This window comes from Notolepis coatsorum (genome assembly GCF_963971535.1).
Source record: "Notolepis coatsorum genome assembly, chromosome: 6".
Taxonomy (NCBI): domain Eukaryota; kingdom Metazoa; phylum Chordata; class Actinopteri; order Aulopiformes; family Paralepididae; genus Notolepis; species Notolepis coatsorum.
In genome coordinates, this window is record NC_140170.1 from 170,062,081 (window position 1) to 170,081,779 (window position 19,699).

Below are 19,699 nucleotides of genomic sequence, written 5' to 3' on the forward strand. Positions count from 1 at the left end.
CATATTAAACATCTGTTTACTGCTGGCCTCCATGTGTTTGTGTGCTCAGGAAATTGCTTCATCACTGAATGTCACACCCGACAGCGTTTTGTGTGTGTGCTGGGATGAAGCAATTTCCTGACCACACAAACCTCGAGAGATGAAATATTGGTTAATACCAGCCACTGGCTTCCTCCTGCACCAGATACATGTGTAATTCTGTAGGTTAGGCTCTGAATGAAGCGTGTCTTTGGATTTTCTTGTGTATCATGACTCCAAACCTTTAACCATTGGACATGCATACCGCACAACACAATTTGGACCTCTCCATCTGGGCCGTTATCTGCCTCTCCTTTGTCACCGCACATGGTAAGTGCAAGCAGTGCTTGAGTAGTTTTACAAGCTGCTATTTAAAGAGCAATACCAGTGTTATTTCCTTGATACAAAACGTACTGTATACCACGGGCGAAATACGGCCCACCTTGCATTTTCCAGCTGGTTCCGCACATTGTATTCGCTTATCAATTCATTTTGGCTCACTGCCTCTGCTCGCCACTATTCAACTGGCCTGTGATACGAATCGAATGAACCTCCACCTCTCAGGCAAACGCACACAGTGTTCTCTGCACCTGCACCATGTTTTCATTGAATAAGAAAAGCATCAAGCCTGCTTTCCTGGGCCATTGGAGCAAGAATCAGTATTTAGCCTATGCAGTTTATAGACATGCTGCTGCTTCCACTCTAAGGCATCTGGACCATCATTCTGCCCTTAGATTTATCTGCAGTTGTGTTTAATTATCTTACATGTTTAATAGGTTCAGCGCCAGAGGTCGCTGTGCACGTACTGTATGGCCGTGTGTGTCAGCGCTTTGTTCAATGGGGATAAATGCTGGTGTTTGCAGTGCTAAAACTATATTAAATATTATAGCTATGGATCTAATAACATTTACAACAAGCGGTGCATGGGTAAGGCTAAGAGAATAATCAAAGACTCCAGCCACCCAAACAACTGCCTCTTTGAACTGCTGTGGTCAGGCAAGCGATACCGGAGTCTCATGGCAAGCACAGAGAGACTCAGAAGAAGCTTCTATCCTCAGGCCATCAGACTGCTAAATGACAATAACACTATGTAACAACCATCGAATGCACTCACAGCACACACATCCACATGCACACACTCACTTTAAACAAACAACTCACTGCAGCACCCACTTTACCCACTTTAGACACCTAAACACACTTCATATTTATTGGTAAAGAATTTGCACTACAACCCATACCTCATTACACCTTACTGTAAATTGTACCTAAATTGTACTTTATCCCATTTCTGCATTGTACTGTATAGTATATAGTATATTGTATTGTAACTCAGTTACTTTTCTACTCTGCATTGTACATTGTATATATGTATTGCCAAACAGCGTTTTATTGCATTTCATTATAAATCGTGCCATTCCTCGCCTGGATCAATAATCAATCTGAAATCAACGCTATATTATTGGTATTATGTTTCATCATGCATGCATGAAAGGGTGGGGTGGGGTCGTTTTTCTATGCTTCGATCGCCACGAAGGGAATACGCTACACAGTACATTACAGACACACTGTTGTGAACTGCCTTTTGAACTCTCGAACAATAGCCCTTTCCTCCCCGCCTGTCATGAGGCTCTGTTCATGGACAGAACTATTTTTCTCTGATTTCTCTCCCATCCCAATTTCGTCGTTATGCCAATCCCCCCCCCCCCCCCCCCCCCCTCCCCTTCCTGGTCGTTGCTCGCATGTGCCCCCCACTGGTCGGTCTAGGGAGTCCTGAAGTCTATCAGATGCTTCCTCTGTCACATAGGAGACAGCCAGCAACCTCTTTTCACCTGCCAGCGTGGACTCTCATTGGTGAAGTGTAACACGTGGGAGGTCACACTACCTTCAACATATCCCTTCTTTGCTGTGCAGGCGCCCTGACCAACCTGTAGGAGTCGCTGTTTACAACGACCAGAATACCACCCCACCCCACTTCCCTCCCGCTGACTCTGCCAATTGAGCCAGTATGACGGCCGGCCAAGCCGGAGGCAACGCTGACAGCCGGATTCGATACCGGTGTATCTTGCGTTGGTGACAAGCGCTTAGACCGCTGCGCCACCCAGCCGACACAATCATCTGCTTTTCAAAGACAATCCTCTGGCACCATCGTGTGCTTATCGGCGGTACTACACCTGTCAGGCTTTTGAACTATCATTCATTGTCTTCGTTTATTTCATTCCATCATGTCATAGTTTCTACCTGGCTCAATATCTTGCTGCCTGTATTATGTTGTCTGCATTATTTCCCCTGCCTTAGTCTAGTTTCCTCCTGTTCTGTGTTTTGTGTTTTGTATTTAGAATGATCTGTCTAGTGTTCTTAGTATTTGTATTTTTGATCTCAGTCTGTATCCTAGTCTGCCTTGTTCCCCAGCTGTTTCCTGTTTTCATAATTAACGTTATCTGTATATTTAGACCGCCTCCCCTTGTTCTCAGTGCGCAGTCATTATTATCTGTTACGGTTCCTGTACCCCTCGTATCCTGTGTCTGTTAACCTGTGCTATTCGTAAACCCCAGCTTGTGTGAGCCTCCGTTGTCCTGTGAGCTTATGCTCTGCTCTCGTGCCGACTCCAGTTAGTTTGTGTTCTCCGTTTGCCCCTCGTGGCTTTTGTTCCCAAGCTGACCCTGGTTAGTAACCTTAGGTAGTGTTCTTGTTTTGTTGCTCATTTGTTTTCTCATGTTCTCAAGTTAGTTTCTGGTTAGGTTTCAGTTATAGTCTTTTGTTTTTTCCTGTCCCGCGCCGGCTTGGCCGAGCCCTTGTTTATGTTCTGTGTTTCTGTCATGCGTCATGCTTTTGGACATTCAGTAAAGACCTTTTCATTTTGATCATTCGTCTCCCGACTCCTTCCTCGCGCTGTCTGCACAATTTGGGTTCCGCTACCACCACATCCCATAACACACACGCTCTGATCGCGGGGAAAGAATTATTGGATCAACGCAAGATTGATAACATATAGTCCTTACCTTGTCTATGATGTACTGCAAAAAGAATAATCCAATTATCTGATCGCCATTCCAAATACTGATCGCGATCGTGTTTCCAACGTAATCCAGCATTGAACATGAATGGAGGGGCCCGAGCCTCGTCGATGCCATCCCTATAACCGCTTGTCTTGCCGGAGTATTTAGACCCCGCAGCTCGGCCCAGACAACAAGCCACATTGTTTCAAATGGAGTGCAATAGCGGCCACAAGGCGTTATGCGGCGGTATTGGACGTTTGCGATCTCAGACCCATTCCCAATGATAACATCCGGCTGGATGGATGAATTATGAATGGAAATATCGAATAAAAGAAATAACAATGAAAACCTGACTTTTCTCGGATTTGGCGCAAAAAACGTTCGGCGAGTTAACCCGAAATATGTCGGGTCTGGCATCCAATGTGTTAATTGATTGTAGGTGTATGTAAACAACTTGTGGTGTACAGATAACGTCACCATCGTTCAGCTTGAGTTTGTCATGATTAAAAATAGGCCATTCCATCTGCCCAGAGAAATACATGTATCATTACAGTTGCAGTATACACACCACCAGATGCTAATGCAAAGCTAGCCATGAAAGAACTGCATGTAGCCATTAGCAAACAACAGACACGCCACCCGGAGGCTGCCTTCATTATTGCAGGAGATTTCAACCACTCCAATTTAAAGTCTGTACTACCTACATTTTTCCAACACGTTTCTTGTCCAACAAGAGGAGACAACACATTAGATCACGTCTATACTAACACCAAAGACGCTTACAAGGCCCTCCCTCTCGCCCACCTGGGCCAGTCGGACGTACCACATCTCACTGTTCCTCCTACCCGAATATCAACCACAAAAGCTAATCAAGCCCATAGTTAAATCTGTGAAAATCTGGCCGGAGGGAGCAGACCTGGCACTTCAGCATCGGCTTCAAAACACCAACTGGAGTAACTTTGCTGCAGAGGCCACAGTGGACTTTCACACAAACATTGATACCTTCACCTCCTCCACCCTGGACTGCATCAGCACCAACATCAACAAGGTCACCACCACCAAGCTGATCACAATCTTCCCTAACCAGAAGCCATGGATGGACGGGCAGGTCCGCCAGCTGCTGCAGATCAGGTGACCCACAAGCCTACAGTCTAGCCCGGGCCGATCTGAAGAGGGGCATCAAATGGGCCAAGCACGACCACAAGCTCAAGGTCGAGGAGCATCTAAATGGATCTGACCCCCGGCACATGTGGCAGGGGTTGCAGGCCATTACAGACTACAAACCCAAACACGCCACCCCCCTGACCTCTGACCCCTCCCTCCCAGACGACCTAAACTACTTTTACGCCCGTTTTGACAGGGACAACCATGAGAGGGCCATCAAAACCCGCACCCCTGCCAACCACCTCTCCCCCACTGACGTGTTTGCGGAACTGTGCAAAACCAACACATGAAAAGCTGCCGGACCCGATGGGATCCCCGGGCGGGTACTCAGTGTCTGAGCTGGGCAGCTGACGGATGTCCTGACTGAGATTTTCAATCTGTCCCTGGCCCAGGCAAAAGTTCCCACATGCTTCAAAGTCACCTCCATCATTCCTGTCCCTAAACACGCCTCCCCAGAGAGCCTCAATGACTACCGACCCATAGCACTCACCTCCACCATCATGAAGTGCTTCGAGAGGCTAGTCCTAGCTCACCTTAAATCCTGCCTACCCTCACTTGACCCCTACCAGTTTGCTTACCGCCAGAACAGGAGTAAGGACGACGCCATCTCTGCAGCACTACACCCTGCCCTCCTCCATCTGGACCAGAAGGACACATACGTGCGACTTCTGTTCATTGATTTCAGCTCAGCGTTTAACACCATCATCCCCTCCAAGCTGATCACCAAGCTCCATGACCTTGGCATCGACCCCTCTCTCTACAACTGGATACTGGACTTCCTGACCGACAGACCTCAGCATGTCAGACTGGACAGCCTCAAATCCTCCACTCTCATCCTGAGCACTGGTGTACCGCAGGGCTGCGTGCTGAGCCCTCTTCTCTACTCCCTCTTCACCCACGACTGCAAACCGGTGCATGGCTCAAACATCATTGTCAAGTTTGTAGATGACACCACCGTGGTGGGACTAGTCAGCAACAATGACGAGTCGGCGTACAGAGAAGAGGTCCAGTACCTAGCTCTGTGGTGTGCTAATAACAACCTGGCCCTCAACATAAAAAAAACTAAGGAGATAGTGGTGGATTCAAATGCTATTATAAATAAACGTTTAATTCATAACGTTCCGTCGGGTCCGTGAGGAGCTGGAAACACGGCCAATCAAAAGTGTATTCTTGAGAATGATAATGCAGGTAACGTCTCTGGTCTTGAGAAAGGCCTATATAGTGGTTCTGTTGGACCTTGTTGGTTACTCTGCGTTGCTCTGAGCCTATATAGGCTGTCTGGTCACCTGCTGCAGATGTGGTGCACGGCGGAGAGTTGAAGGAAATCAACCAACAAGTCGCTCAATGGTACAATACCTAGGAGGCGTTTTATTGACTCAAAACACACACTAGACTAGATTTGGACCCTCCGGAGTTGGGGATACTCCATAGGATTCCGCTAAATGAACAAGTTTTAAATTCAGTTCAGGAATATTCTTGGAAACAGGAATCAGGAAGCTTCTGGTCGCTTGGGAGTATGTCTCCTCTCGTTGTCCGTTCTGTTGTGTTCTGCTTGCCTATAGAGAGGGATTTAAACCTAACAAGCCACCCCCCTTACTATAGCTCCTCCAATCATAGTTATCGGCGGCCATTTTGGAAGCTTAAAGGGGCAGTCAGCCACTTTATTTAGCACACATTGTGAGAGATTAGTTTGAATCCATTTTAACACTGTAGACTCAATTATTTTAACTTAACGTTTAGATATTACTTGGTATCTTGTAAAGATACACAACCTAGTCTTTCTTTTAATATTTGTAGTGTAACTATAACTGAGATAACACAATTTGGCATTTTGCAATCATTGTCTTACTGTGTATCATTCCAAAATGTGATCTAATTTATCAGACACTTGCCTGTTCCCTTCTAAGCACAATACCAGTTAGTTTTCAACTTAAAAGTAGAGTTTTCTCATAATTCAGTGTTACCATGTACTAGGAAACAGCAGTGTGGTATCCCTATTTTGATCTATTAAATTGCTAAAGTATGACATTGTTCTCGTGTGCACTTTCCGTCTAGTTTAACCCTTTATTAGACTTTCCTAGTTTGAATTACTGAAACTAAGTGGGAGGGTCCAGCATCATCATTCCCAGCTGTCTCTAAGGCCGCCACAGGCTAAAAGCCTGTTTTTTTTTATCCTTTAGTCGTATATAAGTCATATATCTTCCACTGTATGTAGATGGCACAACTGTCAGGAAGCTCTGTCACCGGTTTCCTATCTATAGTCCCCATCTGGTTCCACTCCTTCTAAGTTAAATGCAACTGTTTGTCACATAATGTCTTGATTAGTTAAAACCTGCTTGTTGCCTTAACACTTTGAGCGCCACTCACGGCTTTTCTCGGGTTTACGACCCGACCGTTGAATGCCACGTCACGAGTATTCTCTGGTGTTTTTTTGTATTTTTTTTATTAGCGATCTGAAATCATATTGCATCATGCGAGCCTACCGTTGGAGATCCAGGGACCGCCGGCTCTCAGATGTGAAAAAAGCGCCCCCTATCGTCTCCCAGATGTTAAATCACCCTTTTGGAATGGACTCAATGAAAGTGAATGGGAGAACGGATTTCTGACTCCACATTTTACTTCTCACTGATGCAGCCGGGGTCTACCAGAGTTCATTCTGGAGCCTCTGAGCCGCGCGGATCATGTGTTCTACTGTATACATGGTTGATCAATACATTTATCGATTTTTTTGAATGGCGATCGGAAATTGGAATAAACCATTTGGATACCATATGACCTCAGGTAAGGAATCTATGTTATCAGTGTTAGGATAATCAGACTCGTTTTCACAGAGATATAAGCGTATATGTGATATGGCTGTTTTGACTGTAAAAGCCATGAGGAAATAACAGCAGCGATTATCAGCGCACGGCACGAGCGTGCGTGCGCACACATATACTATCGATCATCTAGCGTTTATTTGAAAACTATTCATAAATAGGCAGACAAATGACAACGTTCTGGAATATTCCAGTAAAAGGCGATTATCATAGGCATGGGTTGTTTTTCCCCGGAAAACGGGTGATTTTCAAAATGCTATCAAACGGAAATGAAGCTATAAAAATACAATCTGCCTTGCCAATGTTGACTGGAAAATGAGTCTTTGATAAGCGACGGGCAGATTAGACACATAGCCATAATTTAAAACATAGTGTAGCAGGGTGGATTATCCCTGCTTCGTGGGAACGGGTGGGCACAGCCACTGGGTAGCGGGACGCAGTAGAGCTCCGTCTGACTGCACCCTCGTCTTTGGGCCTGGAGCGTCAAACTGGAGGCCGGCAGTGGGAGTGAATGGGGCCCGGGATTTACCGACCTGGTTTGGTACTCTGGTCTTCCTCGTCTCTGCGGGGCGTTCAGCAGTACTCCCCAACTCGCTCTCACTTCCCCCAATACCTCCGTTAACCCTCCCACACCTAGTGACTGATATATGAATAAATAGATTTGTTCCTCCCGCAAGCAGTACCCTCCCTCAGTGACACTAGAGACCTTAATAACTGAAAGGGGAAGGTGGGTAGGAAAGGGTTAAATGTATTAACGTTACCCGCACCAAAAGGGTTAGTGTTAAGGCTCAGGAATTGACTATACTCGTATTCAAATCGGTATATAACGGAAATGTACTGATGAAAAAACAATCCGTTTCGTACATGTTGACTGCAAGCAAGTCATTGATAAGCGACGGGTGTATTAGACACATAGCCATAATTTAAGATAAAGTTTAATCGCTCGCAAATGTGCTCGTCCTCCCATTGATTAACGTGGTGGCATCCAAGCGATAAATCGTCATATCCGGCTGGCAACCAATGTGTTAACAGCACAGCCCAAATCCTCATCTGCTGCTATTAGTCTGCTGCTAACACACACTCTCTCTGTTGTCCTCCTCCTCTGAGATGGCTATGAGTAGATGCTGTCATCCACCGATATTTACATTATATACACATTGAAAAACAAGGCTACTTCCTTCACATGTCAAGCTATTTCACTTGATTCAAAACTGGAGGTTCCGCTCAGCTTAGTCACCTAGCCGTTTGCTTTTCATTTTGCAAACAACTTCCTAGGGAATTTATACACTCCAGTCTTCACTGCTAGGTCAGGGAGACTTTAGGTGTGGGGGTGGTTAGGTCTCGGGGATGATAGAAATCGTGGTTTTTCAATGTATGTGATGTATATATTGGGGGAGATGACCGCATCTAAAGGGGACAGGTCAGAGGGGTCGAAATGTGTATGGCTTAGCAGACGGTGGTGGAAGAAGCGGTTCAGAGTCGGTGTGGGCAACACACTGCCAGCGAGCGGGGTGTTTACATTCCGATCAAGAACATCAATAAAGCTGATAACGGCGGCCACGGGAGACAGAGAGCAGAGTTATGGGGGGGGGGGGTTGACAGTAACTGCGTTTTGAAATGTGTGAAAGGTTATTAGCAGTTGTCATGACAGCGCGTCGCATGACAACCAGAATAGGGGCGGGCCGTCGTTGCTATGACGGAGGTCCTATAAATCTAACAGTGTTTCCGGGTGTAAGGCAGACTGAGACTAAGAACGACTGAGAAACGAATCCCACAGAGGAGAGAGGAACCATCAGAGACTTGGAAGCGATTCCCCCTCCCCCTCCCCTCGCGGGGAAAGGAGGGGAGGACTGACGTGGCACGACCATGACGACAGGCTTCTGGAATGACTACCAGGCCGCGATGACCACAGAGAGATCATTAGAATAGACTTTTCAAGGACAATACAATCTGTTAACATCTGAGCTGAGGCTTCTGTTTATGGAATAAACAACGCTTTCCCTTGTAAGGTAGTACGCTGTGAAGTGTCGAATTCTTACGAAGGTGGAGAATACTTATGCTGCGGATTGCACTAACGGGGAATGATAAGGGTTTTATCAGCCAGTATGAGGAGATGTCGGGGGAATCAAATACACAACGCAGAGTCAGTGGGTGGAAATGAGAACACAAGCCAAACAGACGTAGACATGATACCGGCTGATTGATCAGAATCTAACAGGGAGATGGTTAGTGAACTATGGTTATTGGGCAGTGGGGGGATTCAGGGGGGTGGTTGATTGGGAGGGCTCTGTGTATTGTATTTTTATTTATCATTTATTTAATTATTGTATCTGTATGATGTGAGTTACATTTATTTAAAGTCTTATGGTTGTTTATATTTTTGTAATCTGCCACAGAGAAGTAAGCATTGGGCCTCTACATAGTACATTTGCCTGTTTGTGTCGCTTTTATTTTTTGTACTATTATTATTATTATTATTATTATTATTATTATTATTATTATTATTATTATTATTATTATTATTATTATTATTATTATTATTATTATTATTATTATTATTATTATTATTTTAATCTCAATGTCAATCTTTTAATTTCAATGTCTTTTTTGTGTTAAAATGGAAAATGTTAATAAAAATATCTTTAAAAAACTAACAAACTGGACTTTCTATAGATTTCAAATATCCAATTATTTCACAGGAAAAAGGATCATGTATTTCTATTCCTGCCTCCTACCCACCTCCCCAATCTCATCTTGTGGCCCCCGGCGTGAACACCATGTTAAAGCATTACTCCTGTTCGCTCTGTCTGACCATAACACATCTTTCTGTGTCCCTATATGTGTTCAGAGCTGCAAGTGTGGAGCATTGATCTGGAGAGGTGTATAAACGACGACAGTATGTGTGTCACCAACGTCAAAGACTGTGAACCCAGACCGCCTGCATCCAGACAGGGTAGGAACACTAAGATTCTGTGCAGTTTGTATCTGGCAATGCTGCTGTGATACCAGTGATTCTGTACTCTCATCAACTAGGAGAAATATGGCAAATGTTCAATTGCCTGCTATGAATTGACAGTACATTGAAAGTGTAAAATGCTTAAAATAAACAAGTTCATTGTGTGTTGTATTTGCTATTATGGGATGTACTGTACTAATAGGAAACAATCATTAGGCTGTGCTTTGTAACACCCATTTATTGACTTATATAACAGGCATATGCTTCCAAAATCACAAAAAGGGGACGAGAACCAGTGACATTATTGATCATATTATATATCAATAGTTATTTATTTATTTTTTACATTTGACTAGTAGTTTTGTAGTCAAATTCATATAATGTTTTTAAATTTGGAATGCAATGTGTTCTGACAGCCCTACTGTCTTGTCATGTTCCGCAACAGTACCTGTGAATATGTCCTGTTACTACCAACACTCACAACAGTTGGATGGTTCTATGACCTGTGTTTGGAGCTACGAGTCCGACCCCGACACCGACCCTCTCTACTCACTCATCTTCAGGAAGTAAGTCCTTCATTATATTTAGCTTACCCCTTTGAATGTGAACACATCTCTCTGACTCTAATCAACAGTACAAGTCAACTCTCTGACTCTAATCAACATTACAAGTCAACTCTCTGATTCTAATCAACATTACAAGTCAACTCTGATTCTAATCAACAGTACAAGTCAACTCTCAAATTCTAATCAACAGTACAAGTCAACTCTCTGACTCTAATCAACATTACAAGTCAACTCTCTGATTCTAATCAACAGTACAAGTCAACTCTCTCTGATCCTAATCAACAGTACTACTTAGTCAACTCTCTGACTCTAATCAACATTACAAGTCAACTCTCAGATTCTAATCAACAGTACAAGTCAACTCTAATTCTAATCAACAGTACAAGACAACTCTCTAATTCTAATCAACAGTACAAGTCAACTATCTGACTCGAATCAATGTTACAAGTCAACTCTCTGATTCTAATCAACAGTACAAGTTAATTCTCTCTGACTCTAAGCAATGTTACAAGTCTACTCTCTGAGTCTAATCAACAGTAAAAGTCAACTATCTCTGACTCGAATCAACAGTGCAAGTCAACTCTGACTCTAATCAACAGTTGTCATGTACAAAGGTCTGATGACCATATAAAATATAGCTGGAGCGGGCTGTACATGAAACCAGCCCGTCCAGTAAGTGCTTTAACACTTTCAATGCCCAAAACGTGATAAGACGTTTTATCAGCCCAATGCCTGAATGCCCACGACGACAATTATCGTTTTATCTTTTTTATTAGCGATCTGAATTCATATTTCATCAACCGAGTCTCCCGTTGGTATGCAGCCCCTGTAGGAGCTCAGATGTGAAAAAACGCCCTCTATCGTCTCCCAGATGGATTCATTGTGGAGCCTCAGAACAGCGTGGAATACATATGTACAATATGTAGCGTTGGATCAATAAAAGGGATCGATTTTTGGAATGGCGATCAGGAATTGGAATGATCTTTTTGGAGAACATCTGATCTGAGGTAAGGAATCTATTTTACAAGTCTTGGGATAATCAGAGTTGTATTCGCTGAGATCTCAGCGTTCGCCCTATGTGTGTGGGCGATCGCTTTGAGGAAATCAGATAATCGATTTTTCAGATCGCCTATATAGCGCCTATAAAACGATTCATAAATAGGCCGAAAAATTACAACGTTTTTGTGTATTCTAGAATATTCCAGAAAAGGGCGATTATCATGGAATATTTATATTTTCCTTGAAAACGAGGGCTTTTCAAAATGCTATAAAACGAAAATGAACCGATAAAAAAACTATCCGCTTTGACAATGTTGACTGGAAAATGAGTCATTGATAAGCGACGGGCAGATTAGACACATAGCCATAATTTAAAACATAGATTAGGCGTTATTAACGCTAACATTGAAGTGGATGGTGGGCATTCAAGCGGTAAATCAAGATTAAGCTTGGGCTCTGAAAGTGTTAAGCACAGGTCCCGGCAGGCAAGAAACAATACAAAGCGTTTTCCAAAGGGTAAATGATATTTATTATATAACTAGAAGGAAGGGAATTAAACCCACAACAAATAGAAAAAAACAGGGAAAAAGGTAAGGGGAGAACAAACAAGATAATTATAATAAAGTAGACACAAGGGTTGGCACAAAGGCCAACACCCTCCACACACAGTGGAACTAGTGGCAAATGGCCTAAAGCCAACAATATATATATACTATAGTTCCAATTAAATGGAATAGTGGCAAATGGCCTAAAGCCAACAATATATATATATGCTCCCTTAACAGGGGTAGTCGGCACAGAGGCCAACAAACATATAGTAATCCCACAATAGGGAATCCAGTGCCACACAACAGTGAAAGATAGGCACAGAGGTCAAATATATATATTACCCACACAAAGTGAAAGATTGGCATCAAAGGCCAATACAATATATTTTCCACACAGAGTGGAAAACAAAGGCAACCTCCAAGCTCTGGTCACTGTCAACTGACACAGAGAGGCGCCAGGATGTGGGTGTGCTTGTCAGGTTTTATCCACCCGCTCCTCGATGTGATTGCCGTCAGCTGCCACTCATCAGGCAATCAGCACTCTTCAGTGTAGGGACGGGCGGCACCTGACAAAGAAAGAAATGGACAGGCATTAGTACCATGACACACACACATACCACATACAAATAATAACACATATTACATATACTAACCTGATGTTCATATGGTGTCACAAATACAGTGATAATGATAATGACCAACCCACATATGTCACAACAGTGCAAGTCAACTCTCTCTGATTATAATCAACAGTACAAGTCAACTCTCTCTGACTCTAATCAACAGTACAAGTCAACTCTCTGATTCTAATCAACAGTACACGTCAACTCACTCTGATTATAATCAACAGGACACGTCTCTCTCACACCATCACCCCTCTTCTTCCAGCGCAGCACTCTGTCCCCGGTGAACACAGGGTGGATGTTGCTGCAAAGGGAGACCTGGGCCCTCATTCATCAACGTGTTCTACGCACAGATCTGTGCTTACCCTGTGCGTACGATCATTTCTAAGCAAAGAGTGGGATTCATCAATTTCGATTTGAACTTGACTCCGTGCTTATATCTACGCACAGGTCAGACCAGGCGTACCTGGCGCCCAGTGGTAGAATATATTATTACAACAAGGAAATGAGCTTCTGTGCATAATAACACTGGCATGTTCTGTACGAACCGTAGTTCATTATAGTTCATTGTAAAATAGCAACAGTAGTGTAATTATGGTCAAAACTCTATAAATAGCATTTGGAATAATAGATCTTTCTCTCAGAATGAATGCAGCATGGTTTATATAGCGCTATCGGAATATACGGGGTGTAGGCTACTGACTGACTGCGCTCCGCGTAGCTTGATTGATTGATTGATTGAAAAGTTTATTAACAGATTGCAGAATGGGTACAGTACAGTACAGCTCAGTACATACAATTGTTAATTGGGGATGCAGACCAACTTTCGTCTTGTTTACATCAGGGTCCCCCATTTTCAATTCATCATAAATCATAAAGCTCAACTCGTTATTATTTTGCGCAGACCGCAGAAACACGGGAACGTTTTGATTATATTTAAAAGGCTTTACGTTAAACGAAACAAGTGGAATTTCGAAGCTGTAAGCAGAATACAAGTCACCAGATAGTGGACAGACTATGTATATGATGGGATTCAAGTTCGCGTTTTTGTTGATCATAGGCATGCTGTCAGAGTATGATATCAGAACATTTGTCGTCACAGATCATGTCCTAATAGAACATAGGCTATGGCATGGATCGTGATATTGTGTGGACTGTTATTATTACTGTCTGTACCGGTACCACCCATTGTGACAACAGCCTTGTGAGTCCCGCACACAAACATGATGGAATTCAAGTTCATGTATTGAAAGGCAGGCTACATCATACATGCAGTGAGATTAATTGCTACCCAATACTGACATCAAAATAGATTGTAGTATGCCTCTAGAAATCATATGCAGCAGGTAGAAAATTGACTGGAGATCCATCGCGATTTGGAATAAAATTGAGGAGAACTTTAATCCCTGGGTATTAATCAAACAACACGGGAAAAGGCAGTCATATTCCAGCGCGGTATTTATTAGTGTTTGCGCTGCCCAGGCAGCAATGGTTAATAGATATCATATCCGACATCACCGTAAGTGTACACGTCTGTCAGCCTGTCTCATGACACGCTTCCCTCGGCTTAGTCCATTTTTCCACATTTCATGGGTGTATTCCATTACCGTATATGGTTAATCGGGGCGTTTCTGGTATGCAAATACGTGAAAGCGTGCACGAGCCGCGGCGCAGAGCCATGGTGGGATTCATCATGACAGGTGTGCGTAGAGCCTGCGTACGCACGTGTGATGAATCCCGACTTCCCTGTGCGTACACTAGTTCTACATTCCGTGCTTACGTGTGGAAATAGAACATGTTCTATGCACACATTGATGAATGAGGGCCCTGGTGTCCATCCACTTCATAAATAAAAGGTCACAGTCCCTAATCCATCGGATGGAGCCTCTTGGTGACCTTTTATTGAGAGCATTTTCATTGGTGTTTGGAACACCAATTCTGTTCTAGCTGTATGTGCCACAAGCCCCAAATCCCTGCTGGCCCAAGTGGCCGAAGAGGAGGGGACTTGTATAGAAATGGTCACAGAAGACATTGTAGCCGGTGCCCAGGTAGTCTCTGTTTATCAGTGACACCACCACATCATATGAGAGCCCCTTCCCTGATGCAAATTCTGATTTACCGGTATACATCCTGTAGTCAAAACCATTGACATCTGCCAGAACAAAGAAGTTGATCCCCCACTTGGTGGGCTTGGTCTTCATGTACTGCTTTATTGATAGTCTGGCCTAGCGACCATCCGCTCATCAACAGAGATGTTTCTCTTTGGATGGTAGATGGCCATTGAGCGGTTCCTGATGTGATCAAGGAGATTAATATTATGATATAGCCAGGAACCGGTCTCTGGCAAAAACAGTGGCAGGAAATGGGAGAGAAAAAAAACTGTGTCATTCCTTCAGAAATCCACCCTCTTTGGCATGTCCACCACTGCCATGTACAATAGCAAACCCAGGAACTTTTTCAGTTCAAGTGGGGTTATTTTTATCCACTTGGACTGTATTTATACTGTATTTGATTATCTCTTTAACTGTGACAGTGAAATAATTTACTGTATTTATTTATACTATATACTGTAGTACTATAATTCATTATTTCCCCAAAATAATTATTAGTATTGCATTATCATTCAAAGTATTTGATGAAGAAAATACCAAAATACTAATCATCACAATGTACTTTTTAATCTATTTCAGGAAGTCTCAAGTGTACAGCTGTGCAGGCATCTTCAACCCATCGTCCACCCTCAGTGTGACACTGAGAATAGGGAACATCATGGGGGAGACGGAGGAGTCCTGGTCTACGCCGTATACTGTCTTCCTCTCAGACGTGGGTCAGTACCCATCACAAGAACCCTAACCCTAGACCTAGCTCTAACCCTAGCTATAGCCCTAACCCTAGCTCTAACACTAACCCTAGCTCTAACCCTAGCCACAAGATGTTTGGATGCACACTACACAATTAGCATAGCCCATTATCGCAGCTATATGACTCACAGACATATTATGTGACCAATTTAGAAGGGTCTTCACATTTTTTATCACACACATGATATGAACGTACAGGTTGATACCTTCAAAATAAGCCATCACTTGTACAAATCGGGTGGATACTTTTCAATCTATGTCTTATGAATCATGCTGATAACACACTACTCATTCCTGAGCTACGGGGCTTCAAAGAAACCCTAGCCATTTCTCTTGCCATGCATAATGACTACTTTACCCAGAAAGCAATGTAACCCCCTCCCCCTGACTTGACACCTTCAGTCTGAGAGCAGCCCTGTTAGTCTAATGCAGGGGTTCCCAACCTTTTTTCCCCCAGGGACCCCCAAACATCTCTGATGAAATTCCTGGACCCCCCTCCTAATAAAATACCATAAAATACTTTTTTTTTGTCATTTTAATACTTTTTTTTGTCATTTTAATAACAAACTGCTTATACACAGGCATATGCATCATAATTAGACCCACTATGCTTCTTTGACTTGTGCCTTCAATCAACAAATCTCATCTTGCACCATATGTATTTCAAAATGTTGGCCAATATTCAAATCCTGTATTCATCCTCTCAAATCAGGCCCTAATGGTGAACGGTTTGCATTTATGTTGAATGAAGAAAGAATCCACTGCAGTAAAAATATCCTCACCTCGAGTGGTGGTAGTAAGGTTGACTGACATGAGAATGTCCTGCTTCAGATCCTCATATATCATTCGATATACTGCACATAAACGATGAGCACAGCCTCGTCTGCGACAGTTGTAGTTTCATCAAGTTGGATGGCAAATGGACCCTTTCTAAGCTTTTCTGACAGCTGCTGCTCGCAATCACTTGACATCTTATCAATCCGGTCTTTCACTACATTGTTCGAGAGTGGTACTGATTTTAGTTTATCCGCCACCTGTGGGCCGCACAGTTTCTAAACCATTTTGATGCAGGCTGGTTTGATGAGCTGCTCGCCAATATTGTGCGGTTTCTTTGCTTTTGCAATTAAAAGCGAACACTCAAAGGAGGCTTCGGTAGCCTTCTGTAAATCACTGCCACCCCTGCTCCACGCTACTCTAACATCAACAGGCTTGTTCGCCTTGAGAGACTGTTCTTTCCTCCGAAAAAAGTCTGGATCCTTCCCAACGGTTTCTGGGTGCTTAGACGCCTGATGTCTCTTCAGCTTGCTGGGCTTCAGGCTCGAGTTTGCCAACTTTTCTCCACAAATCACACACTCAGGTCGTTTGTCTGGTCCCTCAGTGAAGCCCATGGTGATGTAATTTTCGCGATTGCTGTAGGTCCTAACTTTTTTTGCAGATGAGCTGCCGTCATCTCCTTTTCGTTTGTCACACATTTTCGCCTGCAGACGAGCCGAGAAAGTTAACTAGCGTGCTAGGCTAGCTACGGAAAGTGATACAGTCAACTGATTCGCGTTTTAGCGGCTACCCGGTAGCCTACTGTTAACGTTAAAAAATCATGTCTAGATGTTTATTTATTTATCTTTATTTTTTATTGTAGTGGAGAGACTATTCGTGCTTCTGATGATAAAAATATGCTAATTAAATATTTCACTGAAAAAAAAAAAAAAACTCAAATCATCTGTGGTCTGGCGGACCCCCTGCGCCCCCTGGCGGACCCCCAGGGGTTCCGCGGACCCCAGGTTGGGAATCACTGGTCTAATGACTTCGGATCCCGTTCTATCCCCAGGCCATCAGGATGCTCAATGACTCTATGCAACACTAACCCAACCATCTATGAAATCATAGCACTGATTGGAGACAAAATAAGTTATGAGATGGTCAAACAGGTGAAACAAGCTAAATACTTTCCCATCATAATGGACTGTACTCACACATTTGTAATAAAAAAAGGTTTATTTAGTATATTTTTTGTTTCTGTCAGATTATTTGTAACATAATGGAGATGAACACTGGTTGGGGGAGAATGGCTTTGCTCCCCTTTGCGTAATTCACTCACAGCTCGGGCTGTCGTTGTGGGAGAGACATGATCATAATTAGGTTTTTATGCACATGAGTCTCCCGAACAATTTAAAACCAAGCGCGAGTCGACCTACGCTGAGATATGGTAACTTTTCCGCACCTAACCTTACTGGTGAATGTGTCATGCCTCCACGGATTCCCGGAGTTATGCGGTGCGCGAATAATACACACACACACACACATACACACACACACACATTTACGCTTATAGTAGACTTAACTTACATATCAACATTATCTGGCCATCTTCAGTAAATACTATCAAACTCGCGCTCGCACACACACACACACACACACACACATTTACGCTTATAGCAGACTTAATGATTTTAGAATATTTCAGCTAATGAAGTTAAATGAACTATCCAGTTTGTTTTTATAATGTAACATTTGGCTACTTGAGAGGGAGAGAGAAAGGGAGAGAGACAGACTCCGTTATGAGCCATTCAGTCCGATTTGAGGAGCGTGCGCTGTTTTCGGGCCCCATCTATTCACTGCCACGCTTTAAAAGATAGGAGTCCATCACCTTGTTTGTAGAGCTATAACTATATTCTATATTATAGCTATGGATACAATACTATGGTCATTAACAGTGACTTTCTTCTGGTCAAGATGCAAAAAAGAGATAATTTTTCCATGCATACATTCACGCGTTATACCGTGGTGAATATAAGTATGTTTTTAGATCAGTCTGGGGTAATTCCTGAAATGCTGAGAAATAGCCTTATGCGTGTATTATACTATAACCGTTTCCGTTTCTTGCCTGGACTGGACTGGGGGGGGGGGGGGGGGGGGGGGGGGGGTGGTGTGTGTCGTTTTTTGATGCTTTGATGCAACGGCATACGTTGTGGACTAACGTTACACACACACGTTCGGATCGAGGTGAAGACATGCTTGGATCAACGCAAGATTGATATCATATAGCCCTTACCTTGACTAGGATGTGCCCCAAAAAGAATATTCCAATTATCTGATCGCGATTCCAAGTATTGATGTCCATCGTGTCGCCAACATAATCCACCACACATCATGCATCGGGAGCCTTTGATTCTTCTCAATCTGACCGTTATAACCGCTCAGCTTGAGAAAAAAAAAATTACCCGGAGACATTAGATCGACGCACAGGCCAAATACAAGGTTTCAAAGGGTGCTCGATACCGCCGTCTAGCTGGATGCGGCCGGTATTGCACTTTGGCAACCTCAGACTCATTCCCTATGGTAACAACAGGCTCCCTGGATGGATAATGAATAAAAATATCGAAAAAAATGAAAAACGACCCAGAAACGTAAAACGCCGTTTTTTGGCACTCTACGGTCGGGACCGAGAAACATATTAACACGTTTTTAGCACCCAAAGTGTTAATCTATGCGCACTTCCAGTCAGGCTTGTATGCCTGATTCAGATCAAATTTAAAACAAACAGTTCCAAAGATATTAATGTTTCACACCGCCAACAAAGTAGCCTACTGAGTCCGTTGTCTCGGAATGGAAATGAGCTGTAATATCTGTGCGTCTCCCTCCGGAGTATTTAACCATATATTATATACCTTATAATGTAACAACATTATCACAGCTACAGTATATGACTCATAGACTTATAGACCTTATGATGGAACAACCTTGACGCTCTGAAGTTAAGGAATAACCACAAAAGTGTTAAGGAATAACCACAAAAGCGGTAACAGGGAAGACGAAGAAGATGACTGTGATGATCAGGCATCATGATTAAGACACAGTTAATCTGCAGTAAACATGAACCTCCATATCCCATATCCTAGCAGGGCTGAACCCTCTTGTTAGTAGATATTGATAAGCAGTTTCCCCCCCCATGCCGAACTGAGTCAATCGATTAGAATGATCAGCACACTGTTCACTGCATGACAGCATGTGAGAAATGCAACATGTGGCTTAGTCAAGAGAGTCCAATGATTATTAGTGGACACTGGACAGAGTCCTATGACTATTAGTGGACTAAAAATGTATTTAGTGGAGGCAGCAGCCCTATATCCTAGTTCCTCTCATTCAGCA

At 43.3% G+C, this 19,699-nt stretch overlaps 1 protein-coding gene across 1 annotated transcript in view; it reads left to right on the top strand.

Annotated features, from left to right (window-relative positions):
• Positions 1 to 210: 210 nt before the first annotated feature.
• LOC311229746 (interleukin-6 receptor subunit beta-like) overlaps positions 211 to 19,699 on the top strand; it is a gene marked incomplete at its 3' end in the record, with an annotated part of 130,561 nt that continues 111,072 nt past the window's right edge. Inside the window, exons 1-4 of the mRNA XM_084315822.1 lie at positions 211 to 348; positions 9,849 to 9,953; positions 10,402 to 10,522; positions 15,383 to 15,519. Of these exons, the coding sequence (XP_084171948.1) occupies positions 276 to 348; positions 9,849 to 9,953; positions 10,402 to 10,522; positions 15,383 to 15,519 (436 nt within the window). The 5' untranslated portion in view covers positions 211 to 275. The remainder of the gene's footprint in view (positions 349 to 9,848; positions 9,954 to 10,401; positions 10,523 to 15,382; positions 15,520 to 19,699) is intronic.